The 27591-nt window shown below is 31.9% G+C and overlaps 1 protein-coding gene across 1 annotated transcript in view; it reads right to left on the bottom strand.

The window, feature by feature from the left end:
* Window positions 1-22274, bottom strand: part of LOC127720863 (uncharacterized) — a 59000-nt gene extending 36726 nt beyond the window's left edge. Inside the window, exons 1-2 of the mRNA XM_052227610.1 lie at window positions 22132-22274; window positions 1656-1940 (exon numbers count right to left, since the gene is read on the bottom strand). Of these exons, the coding sequence (XP_052083570.1) occupies window positions 1656-1940; window positions 22132-22186 (340 nt within the window). The 5' untranslated portion in view covers window positions 22187-22274. The remainder of the gene's footprint in view (window positions 1-1655; window positions 1941-22131) is intronic.
* Window positions 22275-27591: the final 5317 nt, after the last annotated feature.

The raw sequence follows: 27591 nt of genomic DNA, 5'->3' as shown, positions 1-27591 counted from the left end.
GTCCGAGTCCGATGTCAGAATAGGAAACAAAAGAAAATAAACAAAATGACAATAATACATAAAAAACAACAGACTACTAGCAGTTACTGACATGCCAGCTCCAGACCTCAATTAAACTGATTGAAAGATTATGTCTTCATCATATGAATATCAGGCACAATCCCTCTTGTTAGGGGTTTAGTATTATACCGTCATAAAATATATGAGAAGAACATAACCCGTGTCATGCCAACAACTGGTTTTAGAACAAATGTGTTTAATTCCGATGCAAAGCCCCTTTAAGTGAATCAATATTAAAGCCAAAATATGCAATCTTTAATGACCTGACAACAGTATCGTAACTATATCCTTTCTTAATAAGTCTGTTTAAAGGTTTTGTTAGCTTTTGAGGTGAATACTGACATTGTTGTGCTTTGAAAAGAATATTACCATAAAAGATTGGATGTGAAATACCCGAACTTATAAGATGTCTGCATGTTGAGTTATATTTACGAATGATGTCCTTGTACCGATGATAAAATTTAGTAAATGTAAATGCACAGAACGAAAATGTTGGATATTATACATTAACTTTTGTTTTGTTAACCTAGTTTTATCAATTCTATTTTATTTCTTCGACCAATCATTCAAAGGAAGGCAAACAATAGAGCGTCCTAAGTGGTTTTTGTTTCGCTTGCAAATGTTGTTTTATCAGGATTCTTAATTGATTTTTTTCCAAATAAGTTTATTTAAGTCTTTGATATTGCCAAATTAGGTGGATCTTTTTTAATTCTTTAAAACTTGTGGTATCTTCCCGTGTGATACTATCAATGAATCCACAATGCACATTGCATTGCATTTGGCATTTCAGCAGTTAAATATCTGTACACCAAAAGAGCGTACAACATTTTGTTCAGAAAAGTTGATAACAATTTCGATTTGGAGGTTTTCCTCACATAAATGGTTATCATCTTATGAGAGAGAAAGAAATACTTATAATTTCACAGCCAACATTATATATGAATAAGAAGATGTTGTATGAGTGCCAATGAGACAACTATCCATCCAAGTCACAATGTGTAAAAGGTAAACAATTATATGTCAAAGTACAGCCTTCAACACGGAGCCTTGGCTCACACCGAACAGCAAGCTATAAAGGGCCCAACATGACTTGTGTAAAACAATTCAAACAGGAAAACCAACGGTCTAATCTACATAAAAAACGAGAAACGAGAAACACTTTATGAACCACACCAACAAACGACAACCACTGAACAATAGGCTCCTGACTAAGGACAGGTGCATACAAATGCAGCGGGTTTAAACGTTTATGACTTGTTTGATCGTGTTTCAGTTTCACCATGACACTTGCATGCTTTATTGTATGATGGTCTGCATTGGCCATCTCTCTTCTTAAATGGTTAAGGCATTTTTCTCTATTCGTTATATTTTGGCCCATTGTTTTCTATTTTCATAGTTTAGCAACCCTTCTCCATTCTTTTATTTTATTTTGTTCATCATTCTCTATTTAGTAAACTCCATCTAGACGCTCTTGTTTGTATGGCGACAGGAGACTACCTGCCTACCCCACATAGCCTCGACTCCGTTAGAAGTTCATACAATTCGCATTGAGTTACTGCCTTCATAGTATATAATCTTGCAAAAAAACAACTTACCGGTAACCCATCTCCAATTCATTTCATTGCCTCTGTCATGAGCTCCTATCCATACACCGTTTTTGTTCCAGTGTAGCTCATTCAACGTAGTCATGACCCATGTTTGTGTTGCTTGATTCCTGATCTGGATAAGATCGCCTCCTTCTCCAGTACACCGACTTCTTGCCGTCGTCCAATATAATTCGCCCTTCTCGTATCGATAACATTTCTCTCCGAATGTTTTAAGATAAATAGATCTTGACAAATGGTCTGGACATCTATACATGTCATCATTTCCGATAATTTCTGTAAATAAAAAGATTTTTTTTAAACCTTTAATTTATATTTTAACGATGGACAATGGATAGATTGTAAATATGCTTGAATAAAGATTTGAAAAAAGTACATAAGCAAATAATAGTATTGGGTCAATTGTTTAATTAAATTACGTTATTTCTATCTTTTCGCAACTGTCCCATAAAAGCGTGTTTAAAGTAGCATCATGTAGGTTTCCGATTCAATTTGTACTCATTGTAAGACAAAACATTCCTCTTTATTCAATCTAGACATAAATGGTAAAAAAACAAAAGTCTCAACAATATTTTAAACTTAAACACAAAGATTGAAAAAATATTTGGTGGAATGCTGGAGATCAACAAACTGGATGAATTCGATACACAAGATAATTTACTTTTCGGAAGGGCATTGCTACTTGAGGACTTATTTCTTTCCAGGTTTGAAACAAAGTTAATCCTATAAAGAGAATTTCTAGTTGCTTGGATCACAGTTATATTTACGACATAGACATAGACTCTCGTACCCTACCAATAACACATGATATGTAATTGAAGTCCATTACTAAAATAACCTCCAGTACCTCTCAAATCCCATATAGCACGTCTGGATGCTATTTATTTCCACAAAGAGAGTCTCAAAGTAACAACCAGTTAAAACTGTTCAGATCAATTTATGTAGTTAAATAAAATAAAGACAAAAGTACTTAACCGATGTTCAAATCTTATAAATTCATTTAGGATTTAAAAACAAAATTCTAAGAGAATTGCTTAAAATCTACACGGAGCACTTTTTTTTTGAAGACTGAACATGTCGACAGGGTAAGTGTCTCCTTTAGTGCGTGTATCACTCGGTTAAACTATAGATCAAACGACTATTCTGGTATCTAAAGATCTAAGACCGCAAAACAGTGGTTTGATTCCGCCAGTGTACTTTATCCGGAGCAAGAAAATCCCCAGTGATTTTTATCCACCAACAAAAAATTCACTAGGTTTTTCTATCCGGGTCCAGTGTAAAACATCCACCAGTCATTTTAAGGTTCTAAAAAGGGTTTTTGAAGGGGGAATATATATAAAATGTGGCTTAATAGTTTTAAGTGTATTTGAAAATTGCTTAGTTGATTTATGTAAAAAGTGGAGAGTTTTCATCCAAGGAATGTTCACACTAGTGTTTTTATACCAGGAATGATTACACTAGTGATTTTGTACCGGAATGATTGCACTAATTATTTTATACCGGGATTTATTACACTAGTGCTTTAGATCCATACATTGATGAAGTGATTAGTACTCATATTGAACACACGATAACACAATAATGCTTATTAACGAATAAGATTTAAATAATTTTTCTATGCAAATCTATAAAATCATATGCTTTCAAATTGTCACTAATTGTAATATTTATATTTATTGGATTGCCGAAGTTTTTCTGTGTATTTGCTTTTCGGTCGACTTGGATATAAAATCATATCTTCTATGTCAATATCAAAGGATGTTTCTATAATTGAAACTTTATGTAAGAACAAATCTGCTCTTTAAATTTGGTTTATATCAAGTTCAATGTCCTGATCATTGATAAAGTATTTTAAATTATAAAAATATCCTCCTCATCATCATCAATATTATTTAGATCTACTAGATTGACTCAGATTAATTAAACTGGTTCCTTGAAAATCATTTTAATTTTAACCCATTTATTTATGTAAACAATAAACCGGTCTAATATAAACAAAACAACGATATCAAGATCGACGCTTTCACACTATTTACATCCAATATTCTCTAGTGAAAAACAGTTACCGGAATAAATACACGGCGGAATGAAAGTACGCTTACACATACACATGTCGACATGGACAAATCGAGAGGGTCGACCAATTCATGATGGTGGCCGTAAACATTTATGTATTATCTTTTTTAGTCGTTCTTCATAACTCTGTTTGGGCAGTGTTCGTGTTTTAAGCACACACTGTAAATGAGGTGCGTCTAATGTGAATATTTAGCTTTATAACGTAATCAATTGAGATATGTAGACGTTATACGATTGGACAGGTGGTGTGTTACTGCAGAAAATGGGAAGTGGAGACTGGGAATGCTGGAGTCGTGACGTCACGTTCGTCATACATTTACAGTTTGAAGCCGCTCAACTATGTCAATATCAAGACAAATCTGGATAGATATGAAGCATACTTACTAGCTATGATAGTTTACCGAGATGTATGAGATGGAAACACTCAATGAAATGTGGGTTATTAAGTGACAGGACATCGTCAATAAATATAAAAGTGAAATTTAAATAGCTTGTTGAAGGTCATACAGATACCCATAGTTGCTTACATACATGTCTATATATGTATACCTGTTTGTCTTTGATGGATATTTGTATCATTGACAATCAAACCACATCTCCTTATTTTATATAGAAAATTTTCAAATTATATTGCGAACCTTTATTGAAACTTTTCTTTCGAAACTCATAAAAGATAAACTACCAATAGTTCTTATGGTTTAAAAATATTTAGATAAAAAAAAAAAACACATTTTGATAGTGTATTTCATAAGCGTTGTCATTTAGTATTTATTTGACATGCGTGAAGGATGACGGTGGCACTTTAAAATCAGTATAAAACTTTTAATATTATTTATTGGATTCCCATCTCTAACATTAAATAGTAAAGCAATAGGTTAGTACCCTTTGCTTAGAGATATACAAGGAGACATATTGGCTATAAAACGGATTGATTCACTAATTTCTTTTATTGTCACCAGCCTCTTAACAATGTACACGTTTGTGTCGAGCATTGTCTTTTGTGTCGAGCATTGTCTCTTGCAAATATTTTAAATTTCCATGACACGCATTGTAATAATAAAATATATTATTGTGACCTTATCCTCATTCTCTTTCCGAACAGTAACATTATAGGTGGTTAACAAGATTTATAAGAAAGTTGGGAAAATATACAATTTCTTATTGCAACATGCTTAAAATAAATGTGTCAGATGTTACGATATTGATTTCAGGTTTAGTTAGCATCAAATACGTTACCTCAAGCATGTCAATAAGTATATTTATAGTTAGTTAGGCATAATGCAATATTGTTTTCATGTATTTTGTTGGAATAATACTTATATTACACAACACTGACTATAAATAAAAGTTTAAACACAATTTTACATGTTTTGTTATAATGGGCGGATTATGAATGAACCAAAATGTCAAACGCTGCTCTACATCGATCATTGAACCAGTGTAAATTAGAACTGTGAACTCACAAAAGAAATTCCCCTTCCCCACAACTCCATTATGTCTCATTTATTTTATGTCTTATCTATTTTATGTCTGAAAGTGGTAGTAAGATCTGACTTATTAATTACATATATTTATTTTAAAATTCTAATGGTCTCTTTCTCACGGATATTTTTACTCAACCACTTTCACGATATTCCTCTTAAATTTCCCATAGAAAAAGCTTAAAGTCATAAAAAAACATGAAAACATTAAAATAACGACCTTTTTAGCTAAAAAAAAAGTCAATACCATATTGAGTTGCATTTATAAGTAATGTTTATAACATTTAACTTATACTCCTTGCAACTTCCGACAAAAAGACGGTCATCATGTGATATGGTGTAAATAGTTTTAGGAGTATTTAGCCCTTCGACTATCACCCTGGTTGGTAACCGATCAAATGAAACGAAACGATTATTTAGAAATAAAGATTTTTCCCTCGATTTGCTCAGGTTGAATCAGATCAAGACATCTACATGACCTATATTATATGGCAACGTATCAGGTGATGCAAATGCTACTTTAGAAAACTATTAACTGACGCCATGGCTAAAAAAGAAAAAGACAAACAGACCAATAACAGTACACAAAACAACATAGAATACCAAAGACCAAATCATACACCAAATTACATATAATATAAAATGTTTTATCGACCTTATTATAAAAGCACTTAACCATATTTGTAAACAAGGAACACGTGTATAAAAGTTTTAAATTTTTACATTTTTCTAACCAAACACATATAATGTTTACCTATTCAAAGTACAATATGAAAATATTTTGTTAAATTTGACAGAAATTTATAACCATCATTTTCTTAACAGTGGAAAGCAGTTCAATATCACAGAAATTGGTGAAACAAAATGCCAGAAGCAAGGACTAAACTACATCCTCACACATAGACAGTTAGATAGATGGGGGGGGGGGGGGGAATTTCAAAGTCAAAGTCTAACTATTAATGTTTAAAATCTGTATCATCAGAAACTTTTATTACTTCTTCTGGTACCCCAACTTAACTCGTGCAACGATGAACAGAAATCATTACACTCGTCTGGTTCTTATGAAATAACGTGATTTCCCTGTAACATTTTTTAAAAATACTGTGAAATAATCAGATAATTCTTCTCCTGATACGCCATACAACAATGGGTGATAGCAAGCGTTGTCACTGACGTGCATCAAAACGAATTGTATATGAAGTGTATTGCTAGAACCAGATAGTATCAATATCGATAGTCAAATTAAGATATAAAATATATTTGAAGTACATTTGGAGATGTGGTATCATTGTCAATATATATCTTTGTTTTTTTTTTCCATACACTCTGTCGTTGTCTTTTCATATTCATAACTGAGAGACTGGGTGGGGGTTTACAAAACTGAGAAAAATGGACACAAAGTACAAACTTAAGGGCAAAAATATGCAGAATAAAGAAAAATAGGCAAAAAGAATAGAGGATAATGGAGTGCTGACATATATAGAAAAGAGAATAATGGAGTGCTGATATATATAGAATAGAGAATAATGGAGTGCTGATATATATAGAATAGAGAATAATGGAGTGCTGATATATATAGAATAGAGAATAATGGAGTGCTGACATATATAGAATAGAGAATAATGGAGTGCTGATATATATAGAATAGAGAATAATGGAGTGCTGATATATATAGAATAGAGAATAATGGAGTGCTGACATATATAGAAAAGAGAATAATGGAGTGCTGATATGTATAGAATAGAGAATAATGGAGTGCTGACATATATAGAATAGAGAATAATGGAGTGCTGATATATATAGAATAGAGAATAATGGAGTGCTGACATATATAGAAAAGAGAATAATGGAGTGCTGACATATATAGAAAAGAGAATAATGGAGTGCTGAGATATATAGAATAGAGAATAATGGAGTGCTGATATGTATAGAATAGAGAATAATGGAGTGCTGACATATATAGAATAGAGAATAATGGAGTGCTGATATATATAGAATAGAGAATAATGGAGTGCTGACATATATAGAAAAGAGAATAATGGAGTGCTGACATATATAGAAAAGAGAATAATGGAGTGCTGATATATATAGAATAGAGAATAATGGAGTGCTGACATATATAGAAAAGAGAATAATGGAGTGCTGATATATATAGAATAGAGAATAATGGAGTGCTGACATATATAGAATAGAGAATAATGGAGTGCTGATATATATAGAATAGAGAATAATGGAGTGCTGGCATATATAGAATAGAAAATAATGGAGTGCTGATATATATAGAATAGAGAATAATGGAGTGCTGATATATATAGAATAGAGAATAATGAGTGCTGACATATATAGAATAGAGAATAATGGAGGGCTGACATATATAGAATAGATAATAATGGAGTGCTGACATATATAGAATAGAGAATAATGGAGTGCTGACATATATAGAATAGAGAATAATGGAGTGCTGACATATATAGAATAGAGAATTATGGAGTGCTGATATATATAGAATAGAGAATAATGGAGTGCTGGCATATATAGAATAGAGAATAATGGAGTGCTCATATATATAGAATAGAGAATAATGGAGTGCTGACATATATAGAATAGAGAATAATGGAGTGCTGACATATATAGAATAGAGAATAATGGAGTGCTGATATATATAGAATAGAGAATAATGGAGTGCTGGCATATATAGAACAGAAAATAATGGAGTGCTGATATATATAGAATAGAGAATAATGGAGTGCTGACATATATAGAATAGAGAATAATGGAGTGCTGACATATATAGAATAGAGAATAATATATAGAATAGAGAATAATGGAGTGCTGATATATATAGAATAGAGAATAATGAGTGCTGACATATATAGAATAGAGAATAATGGAGGGCTGACATATATAGAATAGATAATAATGGAGTGCTGACATATATAGAAAAGAGAATAATGGAGTGCTGATATATCTAGAATAGAGAATAATGGAGTGCTGACATATATAAAATAGAGAATAATGGAGTGCTGATATATATAGAATAGAGAATAATGGAGTGCTGGCATATATAGAATAGAAAATAATGGAGTGCTGATATATATAGAATAGAGAATAATGGAGTGCTGACATATATAGAATAGAGAATAATATATAGAATAGGGAATAATGGAGTGCTGATATATATAGAATAGAGAATAATGGAGTGCTGACATATATAGAATAGAGAATAATGGAGTGCTGACATATATAGAATAGAGAATAATGGAGTGCATGGAGTGCTGATATATATAGAATAGAGAATAATGGAGTGCTGACATATATAGAATAGAGAATTATGGAGTGCTGACATATATAGAATAGAGAATAATGGAGTGCTGATATATATAGAATAGAGAATAATGGAGTGCTGACATATATAGAATAGAGAATAATGGAGTGCTGATATATATAGAATAGATAATAATGGAGTGCTGACATATATAGAAAAGAGAATAATGGAGTGCTGATATATCTAGAATAGAGAATAATGGAGTGCTGACATATATAAAATAGAGAATAATGGAGTGCTGATATATATAGAATAGAGAATAATGGAGTGCTGGCATATATAGAATAGAAAATAATGGAGTGCTGATATATATAGAATAGAGAATAATGGAGTGCTGACATATATAGAATAGAGAATAATATATAGAATAGGGAATAATGGAGTGCTGATATATATAGAATAGAGAATAATGGAGTGCTGACATATATAGAATAGAGAATAATGGAGTGCTGACATATATAGAATAGAGAATAATGGAGTGCATGGAGTGCTGATATATATAGAATAGAGAATAATGGAGTGCTGACATATATAGAATAGAGAATTATGGAGTGCTGACATATATAGAATAGAGAATAATGGAGTGCTGATATATATAGAATAGAGAATAATGGAGTGCTGATATATATAGTATAGATAATAATGGAGTGCTGACATATATAGAATAGAGAATAATGGAGTGTTGACATATATAGAATAGAGTGCCGAGATATATAGAATAGAGAATAATGGAGTGCTGACATATATAGAATAGAGAATAATGGAGTGCTGACATATATAGAATAGAGAATAATGGAGTGCTGACATATATAGAATAGAGAATAATGGAGTGCTGATATATATAGTATAGAGAATAATGGAGTGCTGACATATATAGAATAGAGAATAATGGAGTGCTGATATATATAGAATAGAGAATAATGGGCCAAATAAAAACAAGACGAGAAGAGAAAAATGACAAAAAAATAAAGAATACAGAAATGAAGGAACCCCATAACTGCCATTGTCTCGATAGAGTGTATTTCAATAAATTTGTGATGATATTTTGAGAATCATATGGCTTTCATGATAATTGTTTTATTTTCTTTTGTTGTAAGAAGTTCACAGAAGAACAGACAAACTTTAAAATGAATTTTATTTTTTATAGTTTTATTTATGAAACATTATTTCTTTTACTTCCTTATATAACATAGAAAACCAATAGTTTATAATCCTTTTCTTTATGACCTAATGTGACGTAATGACAATAAAAGGGTTAACATTACTGAATATTTTTGTCATAAATCTCTTCTAAATTGTTACGATGTACGAGTATAAATAATCAATCAAGTTTCAACCATTAGTACTAAGTCTGTATATATGTGTTCCTTTTCAAAACAGCACATTAAATTCGGGACGAAATTTATTGTATACATGTTTAATTTTATATAATTTGTATGTTTCAGAATGTGGCTTATGCTTCTTGTGACAATAGAGAAATTATTGTAACGTTTTTATAACAATGAAAAAAATACTCATTCACAATAATGTAAAGAAGTATAAAGGTAATTGAAAAGTTAAAATCCACACTGAAGTAACTTGAATTGATATTAGTTCAAAGCTAACTGTATACCGCCATCTTGGATTGTAAAAAAACAGTACACAATCGGTCAACTTCTTTGCTTAAATCTGAAATGTTGATACAGATTGGCTATTCATGTGTTAGACTGTTTACTTGAATAAAGAAAAATAAGTGATTTGTTACATTATTTAGACTGTTTATATATGTTTTCGTTCGAATCAATTTTTCAACCTAGCCATTTAAGGGGACTCAAATAGTAAAATTTTTATGAAGGAATGTTAATGAAATTTATTTGTTTACTTGAAGCAAGAAAACAAGTTCATTGACAACATTTGTTTCTTGATATTTACATGAAGCATATGATAAAACATATCTTCTTATATTTTAATTCAAAATTCCATCTGATAGATTTCTTCCTACTAGTATTTACAAAAAAAAAGGTTTTTTTCATTCATAATCTATGCAACATTTTTTAAACTGAAAAATTGCACGGTGACCAATATTTTTATTTTACTTTTAAAAAATCGCATGAGAAAATCTACATTTTGGCAAAGTGTGAAAATTATATCCGAGGAAACATATACCGATGATCTACCGTGAATAAGGCAAAAAGGGGCATTGCTCTTACGTGTTGTGTTGGAATTATCTTTATATATATGTGTTTGATACATCTACAAAAGTGGCTTTAAGTTTCAAAACATTTCTTGTATAAATCATGGACTGATAGTCAATATACCCACGTCAACAGTCTATCTGCATCATTGACCTAATGTTATACAAATACCTGTATCACGTATATCATTAACTAGTTTTTTCCAATGAATTTACAGGTTAAAATTCAACTAGAACGCATACTACCTAAAAAAAAATGTTTCAGAAAATATCCCATCCCCGTCTCGCCCCCATTTCATGATTAGTCAACATGCACAACGTTATGATATAACATGAGCTGCGTCCGATAGAAATCGACCTTATGCAAGTGCACGTATACATGTACATGTATAAGACTTTTGATTGATTTTGGGACATTCAAATACGAAATAAGAGATGGATTTTGGTCTGTTTTGTAGGGTTCTTATATCAACTCAATTTTCAAACAGTTAAACTCACGTCAGACTCTAAGACTGCATAGAGATTTGTTCAACCCCAAAATAGGTCAACAGATGTATTGATATTGATTTGCATAACGTCGATTTCTATCCGACACAGCTCATATAATATACATCAGGATTTTTATTAACAGCTCATTGTCGATTGCATACTAGGGTCTTGCCAATCGAAGACCTCTTAATTTGAACAAAAATATTCTTTATTCTGACATTACGTCCACTTTAATTGTTAATATACAATATTCGGAGGAAAAACATTTATTTCCCTTTTATAAGCGTCTTACTATCTAAACATTTTTTTCATTAATGTGTTATTTTCGAATCGGTTTATCGCTGAACGTCTACCAGGCAGTACACTGCTTATTGTCTCACCAGTAATATATGGTATTGTCCTGTTAAAATTTGAAATTCGTTTTTGTTACCGAACTTATATAAAACTTGAACATGATTATTTCCGAGTCCATGCCATTTAAACAGTAACAGGAAAGAGATACCAAATAACTTGTATAAAAATAAAAAGGGATCACAACAGTCTTGTGGACAATACACGTACGAAGAATGTCCAGTGGCAAATTAATAGCAATAACTGGAAAAATTAGAGCAAGGACGGATGCACTGAATATCAATCAGCTTCGAAAAATAATCTCCTGACATATAGGATCTTGTTATTTGACATGTAAACGTCCTGTGATTGTGGAGTATTCAACCCTTCGACTACTAGTATTATTTTGATCGGTGACCGAACAAGTTAAACGTAAGAAAGAAGTAGTTTTCGATGACACGTATGACTGAAAGCAACACATTGGATAGTGGTCGTTGTATCGATTGACGCCTATTTTAGATTTGAACTAATTATTATTTAAAAGGTTAAATTTCTATTCATGTGAGAAATTTACATACAAAATAAAATATGTTTCATCGACCTTGATATATATAAATAGATGTTCAACACAAAACGTGTTCCAAATGTTGATGTAGACATATATTTTGTGTACAGACAAATAATTATTAGCTATCAAAAGTAAAATGAAAAAGAGTCGTATATGACTTGACAAAAATTTAACCGCCAATTGCAAAACAGTTTATAAGGAAAACCAGTATCCTAAATGCAAATAAAGTGGAGAGTGTCCACATGTGGACACAGATTATGCCCCCGCTTGTATATCATATAGTTATAAAGTGACATAACTGAAGAACGATAAAAGTGACGCTACCCAAATTTGAACTTGATCTGAGTTTTGTGGTAATTAGCATTGTGTGTAAGTCTCATAACATTTGGTTGAGGCTAACTTAAGTAGAGAACAGAAACTAAAAATTCATCATTTTTTTCTATTTGTAAACACGTATAACTCTAGAACAGTTGTGTATAAGTTTTATAACATTTGGTTGAGATAAACTAAAGTTAGAGAACGGAAACGAAAAATTCAGAATTTTTTATGTTTATAAAGGGACATAACTCAAGAATGGTAAAAGTGTCGCCACCAAATTTCGTACTTAATCTGTATTATGTAGTAATAAGCATTGTGTATAAGTTTCTTAATAAGTGACATTTGGTTGAGGCAAGTTAAAGTTAGAAAACGGAGACAAAAAATTTGTATTTGATCTTAGTTTTGTGGTTATGAATATTGTGTATAGGTTTCATAATGTTTGGTTGGGGCATACTTAAGTTACAGAATGGAAACTAAAAATTTTGCAATCTTTCGATTTATAAAGGGGCATAACTCAATAATGGTTAAAGTGAAACTACCCAAATTCAACTTGATCTGTGTTTTCTCAGTGGAAGTCAAAATTAAACATTGCATTGTATAAAGCATTGATTGTAGTTGATTCAACTATAATCATGGACAAAGGAAGATAACTCCAATTTTAAAAATAACTTGATATTTAGAAAAAATGAAAAGTTTGCAATTTTTCCATTTATAAAGGAGCATAACTCAATAATGGTTAAAGTGACGCCACCAAAATTAAAACTTGATCTGTGTTTTGTGGTAATAAGCATTGTGTATAAGTTTCATAACATTTGGTTAAGGCAAATTTAAGTTAGAGAACGGAAACTAAAAAATTTGCAATTTTTCCATTTATAAAGAGGCATAACTCTAGAACGGTTAAAGTGACGCCACCAAAATTCAAACTTGGTCTGTGTTTTGTGGTAATAAGCATTATGTATAAGTTTCATTACATTTGGTTGAGGCAAACTCAAGTTAGAGAACGGAAACCAATTTTGGGACGTACGTACGTACGTTCGTATGTACGTACGTACGTACAGACGGACAAGGGTAAGACTTAATGCCCCCACCGCTACGGCGGGAGCATAAAAAAAATGGACTAAAGGAGTGAGAGAAGGTTGGATCCTTAAGATGAATGGTCTATAGAAGTCTGTATTAATCAGAAACTTTTGTCATATCTTTACCTCAAGTATAACTCAATTAAACTCGTGCAATGGTGATAGTAACAACAGCTCATTTTATAAGACTGGCTGTTCTAGTCTTGATATTTTTGTTTCTAATTTAAAAATAAATATTGAAGAATTTATAAAATCAAGATAGGTTGGCTTCATGCAGTTTTATCCTTGAATATCATCAACTTTCCCTTTGTTAATAATTATTTTTGTACATAATTTGAATGCATCGGGATTCAATATTTTTTTCTCAATTTATATGAACATAATTCGTGTTTCCACTAAATATTCCTATATATGTAAAAACATTTAATTTTGACAATTTTTTAAAAGTATATATAGTCCGGTTGAAAACGTTTCTTCAGTTCTTTCGCTGATGACAAAAATAGGAGACTTCACTGCGAACATTTGCGCTTTCCTTAAATGACTTATTATATTCATATAGATATATAGAAGAAACAAGGTCATCATAAGTCTGTCTGAATGAACTGCAATAACGCATAATTGCGAACTATTTAAACGGTAACAAGTTTTGTAAAAGAGAAATTTATTTGGATATTTCATGTATTTATAATAGTATTGATATATTGACATATGAGCTGAGGTTAGCCTAGGGTATATCAAGCCCAAATATAAACAGTAAATTTCACCAGAGTGATTTACAACCTTTGGGTTAAGTACATTTATATAAAACTTAGGGAAATATAGAAATGGCATTCGACGGTACTTTAAAAATATTGTTATCTATTCTAGTAATCTGCTGCCTCACTGCTAAGCACGCACCATTTAGGAGCAAGAGCAGAGATGGACATGCGTAGTGTCCGGATATAAGGGTAAAATGCTTTCCTAAGGACTGTTAGCTGTAGCGATCAAGCAAGTTAAAATTCCGACTCAACCAGTCGATCTAGTACAGGGTTCATATTCATACATGTATTACAACAGTATGTTGTCGAGCTAATACGCATGTAATATTTGCCACTAGACGTTAAACACCATTCCATCCATCCATCCATCCATCTAGAATGCAACTTACCTAAAATTATGGATGGTTGTATAATTAACCCCCAACCAACCCAACCAACCCAACCCAACCTCCAAACCCCTCTTTCTCGGGGTTCTTTTCTTTAATTTGTCATTTCTATTTTCGCTTAGTTTAATTGTTCAAAACATATTCTAACATAACATCAGTTTTAAACCTAAATTTAAATGTCACGTTCATGCAAACGTTAACTTGTATTTGAACTGTTTCTTTAAATTGGTAAAACCTGCAGTTAAAACTACACTCTCTTCTACAAGTAAAGCAATTTAAATTTTCTTTGTCAATATTAACTTAATTATAGGACAAATACGAACAAAGAAGCATTTATTCGCTTCAAAACACACGCTATAATATTAAGACATGTTTCCAACAAAACCCGAACGTTAACATATTTGTAAAAATATATAAAAATGGCGATAGTCATAAACAGTGATAAAGTATATAAACATGTACCTTCGTAAATATTTCTCCTGTATGTCTGTTTTTATGGATTTTTTTGGCGGAAAAGGTGGAAAGGGGGTATTATCCGAGACAAAAACCACAAAAAAAATAAACATATATCTCGACACGTTAACAGTTTATTCATAATATATCATGTCTTGATGACTTCTGCATGCAGCCCAAAATGTAAGAATGTTTTGTCGTCAGTTAGAGTATTTTAGAGCATCTGAAGTAAGGACAATTGACTTAAAAGAAACGCTTTTCAAATCTATTATTCGAATTTTTTAAACAAAAACGAAAAAGTATTAAAAATATGAAATCAAGTTCTAGTGCGTAATCTGCATACCCTTTTATTTCAAAAATATATATATAAATTCGGATATAATCCAAGCTTTCCGCATTTATATATAAAATAGAGTATACTGGAAACTGTTATATACTATTACGTCAATATGTTTAAAATCAGTAAATCTAAAACTACATTGATAAAATCTTCATTCAAACATGAACAAGTTTACTTTGCATGTACGTATTTATTACTTAATAAAATTGAGAATAGAAATGGGGAATATGTCAAAGAGACAACAACCCGACCAAAGTGCAGACAACAGCCGAAGGCCACCAATGGGTCTTCAACACAGCGAGAAAATCCCGCACCCGGAGGTGGTCCTCAGGTGGCCCCTTACTAAAATTGTGTGCTAGTTCAGTGAAAATGGGCGTCACACTAAACTCCAAAACATATAAATGAACTAAAATTAAAAAACATACAAGACTAACAAAGGCCAGAGGCTCCTGACTTGGGACAGGCGCAAAAATGCGGCGGGGTTAAACATGTTTTAAATCTATAATAGATGATGATAACAACACTTTATAAATGTTAATACATCCGAAGCTCTCTATTCTGGATTTACCTTAAATAAATGGGGGAGACGATATAAAAGAACTAGTTTACTTTCTGATTTCATTTCCTCTCAGATTTCTTTATCAATTTTAACTAGGAAAAAGAGCTGTATTAGAAAAGTGTGTTGTCTATAGTGAATAGTCCCGAAAAAATACATATATTGCTCTTCATAATCAGTGCAATTCATCCATCACAAATAAATAATCTGAATTTCGCTTTTGATAGATAAATAAAAAGAGTTGACGTAATTTAAAGTAACCCATGCAGATCAAATAGTTTTCTTCCAGCCAAGCTCACTAAGTTAAACTATATTTTTCACAAGATTTTACCACCTATTTAAAATAGTGACTCAACTTCTTTCTATTATTGTCCTTTATTTAATCTACATATACATGTAGTTTGTTCTTTAAACTCGATCGTTAACACGAACTTGAGAAGATATGCGAGAAAACGAAAATTTATTTACGACAGAAACACACTCGAAAGTTCATACATTTTTTTTTAAAGGTTTTAAATTATTTTCCACATATAGTTTTCTTTATTGAAGTTTGAAAACCTTTCTTATGTTTGAGTATATGCGTCCATGTACTGGTTTTGAGAGATACTGAAAGCTGAACGTGCAACATTTTGATCATTACGAATCTAAATTTGAATAATATAAGGTCATCAAAACCAGAGACATATATATGCATGTCTCTGTCAAACCTATTACATATAAGTTTATAAATGTAATGCTTATATCATGGTTTCGTATATAGATCATATATTATAAATCGAGTCTCGAGCTCGTGTCTTGAGTGTTCGCTCAAATACTGTAACAGAAAGATGACTGAAAGTACACTGGTGACCACGTAACATGTGAATGTATACGTAAGAGGAGGTGTGTGTATATGGCAATGAAACAGTAATCATACGACATCTACAGAGAGCAACATAGAGTCTTATAGTTTTCTATTAAAATATAGTTATTGAACCCCGCCATCTTTTCCGGTGCACCCCTCAGTCCCATTTTGATCTCTATCGGTTACGCCAAGGAACATACAATAAAAACCAGTGCAGAAAAATCACTCCGATGTGCCAAACAAATAGTAACTAACTATTGGTCATTGGCTCTCGGTCTCTTTCCTTTCCTTTTTGTCTATTGAGAATTTGGTATTGTGCCAGATAATTTGGTTGTTGCTTTTGAATTAAAAGGAACGACTAGGCTAACTTTAATGATTCAGGACGCTTTATTCAAATGATCATACTGAATGGTTGACTGACAATTTTTGACAAGCCGCATGCATGATGACCTTAAGATCTGGTTTTTTTTTACTTCTGTTGTTAGGTTGCTATCTTGTTGCTTCATATGGTTATCTTGTCTTTTACTCAATTCTTATAGACCTATATCCTATTTGCAAGAGACTATGAACTAAGCGGTACAAGAAATGAGATGTTTGAATAGTGACGTTTATATACTATTCATTTAATTTACGCTACTAGAAACACACATATGTTGTGGTAAAATGTCAACACAATATATGCCTTAAGATATATTTTAATATCACTAATGATAAGATCACCATGTACAAATGTGTACCTTATTTTCACTTATATATTAGAAATGGGACAATGCATATCGAGTGGTAATGCGAAATCAATTTGTCTCCCTTAAACAAAATGGAGGTTTATCTATAAATTTTTATCTTGAATAAATTTTTGTGAACACTTGAAAAGTAGGATTTATAACACCCTTTTCATTAACAGAGGAGCTCTCTTAACTAAAAACTACATAAACAAAGTTATGATGAAAGTTCTTCGATGACTACATGAGCCTTAGCTGATCGTTACAGTGTCTCGGTTTCTAATACCAATGGCGAACATGGGTGTTGTTCTATATATGTTTCAGAAGATGGCTAACTTGGCCAACATAAATACTAGTCGGGCTTTTTCCGAAGATGGTGAACTTGGCGATTAGGTGTCCTTCTCATATTGTTTCTGAAGATGGCGAACAGAGGTATTTTCAGAATTTTTCCAAAGATCCCGAACTTGGCGAACATTTCAAACAAATTGTTTCCGAAGATTCATGAACATCATCAGCTTAAACCTGTCATAGGACCCAATTTTCAGCTATGTCAATCTGATATTATCTGTCATAGAACCCAAATGTCAGCTATGTCAATCTTATATTACCACCAGTTTAATCATGATTGATGCTAAATATCAGATTTGCAATATTAAGGAATCGCTATGATACTCAGAGACGTTCAACATGCAGATATATTTTTATTTTCGGGGAACAAGGCTTGACATTTTTTTAATTTATACAATGATTAACATGCAGCAACACTATCGGTGTTGATTTTTATCCAAATCATGCGACTGTATATATGGTTAGATTTCTCATTAAACCAGGTTTAATCCACCCTTTTCTACATAAGAAAATGCCTGTACCAAGTCAGGAATATGACAGTTGTTTTCCATTCGTTTGATGTGTTTGAGCTTTTGATTTTGCCAATTGTTAAGGGACTTTCCGTTTTGAATTTTCCTTGGAGTTCGGTATTTTTGTTGTTTTACTTTTTAGTAGGTAAAACCACAAAATGACAGGTCCAATTCATTTTATGTAATTCTCATATATCTCATTTAAATGTCTTCCTTTGCGGTTTAAACTGCCTTTATTTAAGTAACTGACTGCAGATTTTATCATGTCTTGTTTATATAACATTGTGATAGATGTCAGTGGTATATGGGAAAATACGGGAAATAATGAAACCAAAGAAGATAATTATATGCTTACTTTTGTCTTATTGGACAATATCATTGTATTCTAACGTTCTTAGGAAGAACTGACATATTACTTATTGTGTATAATTTATTTCTTACCTTTTTGTATCTAGACATGCTAGATAAAATCATACCCATATTATAGAATGACATGCTATGTAGTAATTCAAATCATTAAGTTCGTGAAAATAAAAAAAAAACGTTATAGTATAAAATGCATACATGTATTTATAAAAGTTATTGTGTTGAACTTCATTCTTTTTCTTATTCAATGGAATACCAAATCTACGAGTCCAACCTATGAGTAACCAAATTGTATATCTGGTTTTTGTAGCAGGTCAACATACTGTTACGAAACTCCCAGTCAGTGACTATGTGTATCTGTGCACCAACCTTCTCGCGAGTTCCGGTCAACTTCATTTTGTGTCAGATCATTTTTGCTCCAGTAAGAACAAGGAATAATTTTAGATTGGGCGATTAAGTGATTGATTAATTGACGTAGTCTTTCAAATGTCTAGGAATGATAAATTATGTATCCCATGCATATACAGGGTGAAAATTACCATCAAATCTACGAAAGTTAGGTTCCTCAAAAATGGTCGACTGGGACAGGCACGACGAGAGAGAGAGAGACAAAGGGTTTGCAATTTTATGCATTCTTATCATGAGCCCTTCCTTATATAATTGCTGTGCAACTATTTATACATGTGTATACATCTATGGTACAGACTTTCTGCGGTCTTTAGCGACTTTCACAGCCCTCCTCCTATTTCAATTAGCTTCAATTATGTAAGTGTATTACTGTTTTCTTGTATTAACGGTCTACATTTACATCTAAGTATGCATCGCTGAGCATAATCTTCAATTAATTGTGTATTAAAATGACTTTTTGACCTTTTATACATGTAACACTAAATGGCAGTACACAAATGTAGTTTAAAAATATATAAGATATTATCGTTGATATATGCGCCACCGTGTCAATTTACAGGCGACAGACCTATGGGGCTATGTTGTATGTTTTATTGACCGGTTGACCACAAGTTCTACATCATGTTATAATGATTTACTATATAATACACATTTCAGCGGATTAGTTTTTATAAGGCCTTCTTTAAATTTTGTCAATCAGTCGGGGAAAAGGAACCTTACCTTGGACATTTAACATGGCTAAACATGTATAAAGCATACAGACATAAAGCTTACAACATATTTTGGAAAAAAACCCTTACATGTATATATGTTCTTATACGGACGGTTTTACTGGACATTTCCGAGATGAGTTAAAGTAGACAGGACGATTTTGTTTCTTTAGATATGCATGATAAAGAATTGTATTTAGAAAAATAGCTTTATCCTTGATTATAATATTCAATTTGATTTTGTTTTTAAATCACAAATAGAGATTCTTTATTTCTTATAAAACCAAGTTAATGGTACAAAGAAAGATATTTTTACATATAAAACATTCAGATTCTGTGCATGACAAGTTTGTACAAAACGAACATAAAAAGATGAGAGATTGATGATCAACTTGGAGAACATACTTCTGTATTGATAATTCTGATCAATTTACACCATTTTTTCAATACCCGAATACTTTTTGAAAAAAATAAACTGCCGAATTTCAAAACATTTACTCGGCTTACGTAGTAAGGTTTAAGAAAAGCTCTTCTACTTAAGAACTGTAAAATGATCGGATCATCCAACACCCTTGGCTTGTTTTCCGATTTCACTTCAGTAAGTCAAAATTTAACTTCCTATTTCTCTTAAAGTGCCTTGATAACTGTATATGACTTCCTTCATATCTGCATATATGCAATCAATTTCATAAATATGTCAGTCCCGTGCTGGGATTCATTTCACAAAATATCGTACGAGAAATAATACTCGAAAGGCATTAACATTTTAGTATAACTTACGATTAATTTTTGTCGTACGATTTTGACTTTAAAACAAACAGCACTTATGTCAAAATGAGGTGTTTCGCATTCGGGAAAAAAAGATGAACGAAGATCGATCTGAATATGCATGAAATATTTGCCACTAGACGTGAAGAAAGCAACAGTCAATCAATCAAATTATAGAAGAGGGGTGCACACTCTGATTATTCTATAGAAGTCTCACCCTGTCTATGTTCTTAACTATAGCTCTAAATAGAATACACCAAAGGGCATCATATACAAAACAATTTAACTTAAAAAGACGAAGTTTACAATCCTCGACTATATAAGTAATTCATTGCCAGTATATATATATAGTTATGAAATCGATGACAGATACTAACCTTATTAAAGTTTTACAAGATGTTCGTTAATAGACCTACACGAAGTTATTTATAAATACACGATGAAATGGATTTACCATGAAATATTTGCCACTAGACGTGAAGAAAGCAACAGTCAATCAATCAAATTATAGAAGAGGGGTGCACACTCTGATTATTCTATAGAAGTCTCACCCTGTCTATGTTCTTAACTATAGCTCTAAATAGAATACACCAAAGGGCATCATATACAAAACAATTTAACTTAAAAAGACGAAGTTTACAATCCTCGACTATATAAGTAATTCATTGCCAGTATATATATATAGTTATGAAATCGATGACAGATACTAACCTTATTAAAGTTTTACAAGATGTTCGTTAATAGACCTACACGAAGTTATTTATAAATACACGATGAAATGGATTTACCATATTTACAATTTGTATGAACTGCTACATATGGATGTATTTATATGTAAAAATCGACACATATTTTGAGTGTCTCTAACATCGCCTTGACGAAGTGATTTTTATGTTTTTGCTGAATTGGTCATTAAACCACGGTATCCATTTAATACAAATGCGCTGTTACATGTGCAGTAATCTTCGTTAAAATGTACCTTTTTTTATTTTGTCGAAATTCTCAAGAGGTTTTATTGTGTTGTCGAATAACTAACTGTCTGATTAAAGTATACCCTACATTTCCTCATTTCAGATCTGGGATAAAGTTCTTTCATTTTCTTAAGTTATAATTAATATTTCGAAAAAAAAGAGTACAAATTAAAATATAAGAGTTATAAACAAAGAAAAAAACATTGTTCATAAGTTCAGTTTATTTTTCTTCGAACAAATTAGAACCCCTATTTTTGTTTACGCTTTGTTTGGATACGTCCAATTTCACTAATTGAATTGAATATGGTTAGTGAACTTTTTCTTCGTTTGTTTTGGGTGAACATTAATTAACACCCCATATAACAAAGGCATGATATAATAGGCATAGGTAGGTATAGACACAATGTATGTACATTAGGTAATTAAAAACGTGATCACCTGTATTCGTATTCATACCGAGATTTAAATATAAATAATATTTTCAAATCCTACCTTTGGTGAAAAATCCAATTAGAACTGAAAAATGTAAAAGTATCTTCCATGCCATGTTGTCTTTAAAGCCAATATTACTGTTTTCAACACAATTTTTACCTCATTTTTCGCACCTTTACTATATGTTGTTTGTTAGGATTTATTGTGTCATGTGACGTCGGAATTTACATAAGGTACCTTAAGGGTAATATTGATGACAAATTAACATAGTTAGCATGATTATTAATACAAATTGACATGACAAAGTTTGATGAGTTGATAAATTATATATCGCCAAAGGATAAATAAAATTAAAACATATAAAAAATAAGTATTAGATTTGGGACCTATATAATGTCCAAGATTAGATCTAGAATAATGGGGAATCTTTACATTTAACATACCAGAGGGTTGAACGAAGTTTATAAAAATGCACTTCAAAAATAAGTTTCACTATAACTGGCGTAGCAGTAAACTGAAAAGTAGGGGGCAAGCCTCTAAAAGTGACAAAGCAAAAAAAAAAAAAAACCTTCTATAGTAAGTAAGTGTCCTCTATCATTTTCATCTTTTTTTATAATCAATTAAAAAAAAAAATGACAAAGAGAGTGTAAAAGCATAGTTTTGAACCCCGCACTTTTGAACAAGAAATTTCCCCCTTGCTCCCTGGCTCCTACGTCCCCGAATGCTTCGGAAACTAGTGGTCGGGGGAATACTGAATACTAAGAACAGATGATATTAATATACACCATCTCCATAGGATTTCCTATGATAAGATCTGAAGTGCTTTTCATAGGTCTGAAAAGTTATACTTATCAACTTATAAAAATCCATATTTACATTTTTATAATGAAAATAAACACGATTTTATCTGATTAGCCCCACACTGCTAATAAACGTGGGAAAAAATGTAATTGGTCAGTTTGGTTATATAAACCATGTATAGCCGGGTAAGATTGGGTTCTATCAATATGAAACGAAAAAGGAAAATTTCGCTCCCTCATCTTTTATTTTAGCAGTCCGACAAGATCGAACAACAAACTCCAAACTAAATCCAATGTAACATATATATAAGCACACGCAGTTACGCAGTTAAGGGAGTAAGAGGATTAAAAGATGCCAAATAGAAATAACATATGATGATATGAGCATATAGTGTCCGCTGTCGGTTATGACTGGTATTCCAAAATTATTGTCCAAACTGTCACAGAGTATAAGTAATTATATAAATAGAGTTATTGAAATCCAGTCCTTTGTCCAAGATCATGACAATATGTCCGTGTAAAACAATATGTCTATATTTACAATAAAGTCCAGAATTATATTAATGAAATATATACGCCAAATATGAAAATAATAAAATTAATTTCACAAATCCAAGTCCGGACAGTCCGGTCATTTGAGCATGCATTTGATGTCATAGTGACAACACACGATTCACTTCTGTACTAAAGGGTCCGGCTTTTATTAACCTGTTCATATATCAGTAAGATTAACATTATTTTAAAAAGCTTGAATAAGTTAAATAATTTAGCATTTCAGGGGCCAAATTATAACTCTTATCGGCATAAACTCCCCCATATATATCTGTTGCATTCTTGACCATTTTTCAGTAATAAAGTTTAAAAAAATACCCCTTATTCGATGACTAATAAAACCCATTCGTGTTTTTCTTGATAATCTTACATCAGTTATTGCAATGGTTGTTTTTACAGATTTGTTCCTTTACTGCTATGCACTACGGTAGTGTTTAACGACCTTGACTACCTATGAGGGTCTCGCATGGTCGAGAATGCTATGAATCAGAGTTATAAGGGCTTCATAAGGACACAATACAAAACGCATATTTTTAACAATATCTGCAGATATTAGACTTAATTTGCTCTGTTACCAATCAAGAAAAATATGACGAATGGAACGATTTTTCCTATTGTTAGTTTTCTTTTCTTTGGTGGTGATGTTCTATTGGCTATTATATATGCGCGTGTTTGCAGGAACGGCTCAGATTTCAATGAGTGCAATATTTTGATTAATAATACACTTTTTACAATATGGAAATATATATCATAAATTGGTCAAAATATAACAAATCTAAGAGATTTATTGAGGTAGTATTAATACCACTACATGAATAAAAATGAAATTTGAAATTTCACATTCAGTTTCGGTAATATTATTTATAAAGAATATATCGAATTTATCAATATTAAGCAAATATTTCGTTATGACTTAATAAAAATCTCACAGGAAAGGTGATAATTCTACTATGTAGATTTATACTAAGATCGAGGCTGGCTTAATTTATATTATCTGAAGAGAGTTTTCGACTTTTTCTGTGGTTATCTTTTACATCCTGTGGCTAATTGTATCTAGGCTAGGATGAAATTTGTGTAAAAAATTCAGGATAAACTAGTAAAAAAAAAGGCAGGACCGAAAAGAGTAAAAACTAAAAAGGCAGGACAGAGCTTACAACTAAAAAAAAAAGCAGGACAAAATTTTTCATCCTAGCCCCCCCCCCCCCCATAAAAATCAAATGGTAGCTCCCTAAACAACATAAGAAATAAGAAGGATAAGAGAAAACATAATGGAAATGTTTTCTGATTTGCTAACTCAAAACATATCCCTCGGACTAAGGCTCTGGCAGGCTTATTTGACATAACATTACAACAGATCACATCAACCACAAACACCAAACTTCTACGAAAAAAAACCCATAAAAGTACGGATCCTGATTTCTGAAAGGGGGCGTAATTTCATAAGACGGACTGTATACAGCAGAGTGGATCGAAAATGATATATCAATTGTTGGGGGGGGGGGGGGGGGGGGGTGGGCTACGCCTCCTGGATCCGCCAATGTATAAAGGCGGGGTTAAACTAATGTTACGTACCGTCACAAACCTCCTGTTTGCCTATCTAGACCGTAATTTATCTAGCTCATTTATCAAGGTTAAATCAACTGTCACATTGACAGCAAACCGAGTTTCCTGTATTTTGAATGTGAACATAGTTGAACTAAAGAGGACACTAAGTGCGAATGAAGTTGATGCATTCTAGTAGGCACTTGCAGGTTGTTTGACATAGCACTTCTGTGTGCAGCTGTCTCTACATTGTCCATAAAGACTGTGGAAAAATGAAAATGTTTTCTAATTTGCTAACTCAAAACATATCCTTCAGCCTATGGCACTTGCAGGCTTGTTTGGCATAGCACTTCTGTGCGCATCTACCTCTAAATTGTCCAAAAAGACTGTGGAAAAAATGGAATTGTTTTCTAATTTACTCAAAATCTAGTGCTTTGAAATAATGTATTATTCTGTTTATTGTAGAAGTCTGCAATTGTGTTGCCTTCTTGGTGTCTTGTGGTTATTTGTGTCGTGATTGGCGTATATACCCCGACGTCTCGTTCTCAATTTAATCACATTTGAGAACAAGTTTTCTTTCGTATTGATCGGATTTTATGTAGTTGTAGTTCGATATAGCATATATATGCTAATACATATATGTTAGTAATTTAAATATTGCTGCTGTTTTTAATACATAATAAGTAACTTACTATAGTAATCTACAAAATGGTCCCCTATTTTGATTTTTGTTAGTTTGTTTGTTATGTTGTGTTTTTTTAGGGGGAATGCTCTTCTCTTTTGGGGTTTCAGTTGAATGTTTTTTTTCTTTATAAAAATAAGATAATGTGTTATACAGATATCTTTTAGAGAGCAAATGGTGTAGATAAAAAGCAACTATTTTGTCTGTATTTATTTTTTTCACATGCATTCTCGTCTACAATGAAATGGAATCAGAATACTATTTTCATCAGAAACGTAATTACAACTTCAGAGCATGATAATCCTAGACTCGTCTAACTGATTTCAAGTAACATAGAACATCATCTGTTGTGCTTTTGGCAAGGCAGGATAAATAAAGCAAGACTACAAGGTACTTTATTGAGCCAAATATATGGCGCCCATTGCTTTGCATAGTAATTACGTATAACCAAATAAATTAGCATTTATACATGTATATTTCAGCATATAAGTTAGTTTTTACGGTACTGTTACCTCCATTTAAGATGCTTTTAATGCCATCTTACCTAATACGGACACTAAATTGACTCAGATATGCTAATCCGCGTCGGTTGTAAAATCTATACAGATCTTTGGCTCTAGTAAGATATCCCTTTAGATCACAAAGTCGCGTTTAAAAAATCCCCCAGATTACCATATCCCTTTTAAGCTAATAAATCATTTAAATAAAACGGTTTTGAATATTTTTAAAGTTCACACATCCTTTTAAATGAGACGTCAGGTCGCAAGGTCGCAGGTCGGATTTTACCATTTTGAAGCCACAAAACTATTTATTTTTTGTATTTCACCTTTTGGAACTACAGCTAAACTATTATAGAAAATGTAATCAATTACAAATCTCTGAGATTTTTATATGTCATATAAAAATAAGAAGATGTGGTATGATTGCCAATGAGACAACTCTCCACCAGAGACCCAATGACATATTAGTGAACAACTATAGGTCACCGTACGGCATTCAACAATGAGCAAAACCCATACCACATAGTCAGTTATAAATCGCTCGAAATGACAAATGTTAAACAATACGAACGAGAAAACTAACAATGAACGAAAAACAAATATGATATACAGCAGCAAATGACAACCACTAAATTACAGGCCTATAAGCTATATATTCAAGATCTATATTATATACTTTGGAACTTAATACACTATACTTTGTATTGATTTGCTTCAAATGAATGTCAATTTATGATTTATTTTAGCTAAAAATTTTGTGAAAAAGATGAAAAAATATGGGGAATATGTCCATGGGACACAGATGATGCCCCCGCTTGTATATAACGTTATAAAGGGCCATAACTCAATAACTGTAAAAGAACGCTTCCCAAATTTGTACTTGATCTGAGTTTTGTGGTAATAAGCATTGTTTATAAGTTTCATAACATTTAGTTCAGGTAAACTTAAGTGAGAGAATAGAAATGAAAAATTCAGCAATTTTTTCCATTTATAAAGGGGCATAATTCTAAAACGGTAAAAGTGATGCCACCAAAATTCAATCTTAATCTGTGTTTTGTGGTAATTAGCATTGTGCATAAGTTTCGTAACATTTGGTTGAGGCAAACTAAAGTTAGATCGAGAACGAAAACAAATATTTCAGTAATTTTTCCATTTGTAAAGGGGCATAACTCTAGAATGGTAAAATTGACGCCACCAAAATTCAAACTTGATCTGTGTTTTGTGGTAACAAACATTCTTGATAAGTTTCATAACATTTGGTTGAGGCAAACTAAAGTTAGAGAACGGAAACGAAAAATTCTGCATTTTTTCCATTTGTAAAGGGGCATAATTCTAGAACGGTAAAAGTGACGCCACCAAAATTCAAACTCGATCTGTGTTTTGTGATAATAAGCATTCTGGATAAGTTTCATAACATTTGGTTGAGGCAAACTAAAGTTAGAGA

The sequence above is a fragment of the Mytilus californianus genome, unplaced genomic scaffold (assembly GCF_021869535.1).
Source record: "Mytilus californianus isolate M0D057914Y unplaced genomic scaffold, xbMytCali1.0.p SCAF_11, whole genome shotgun sequence".
Taxonomy (NCBI): Eukaryota; Metazoa; Mollusca; class Bivalvia; order Mytilida; family Mytilidae; genus Mytilus; species Mytilus californianus.
The sequence above is the reverse complement of the archived record's forward strand: the minus strand, read 5'-3'. Positions and strand labels throughout refer to the sequence as shown.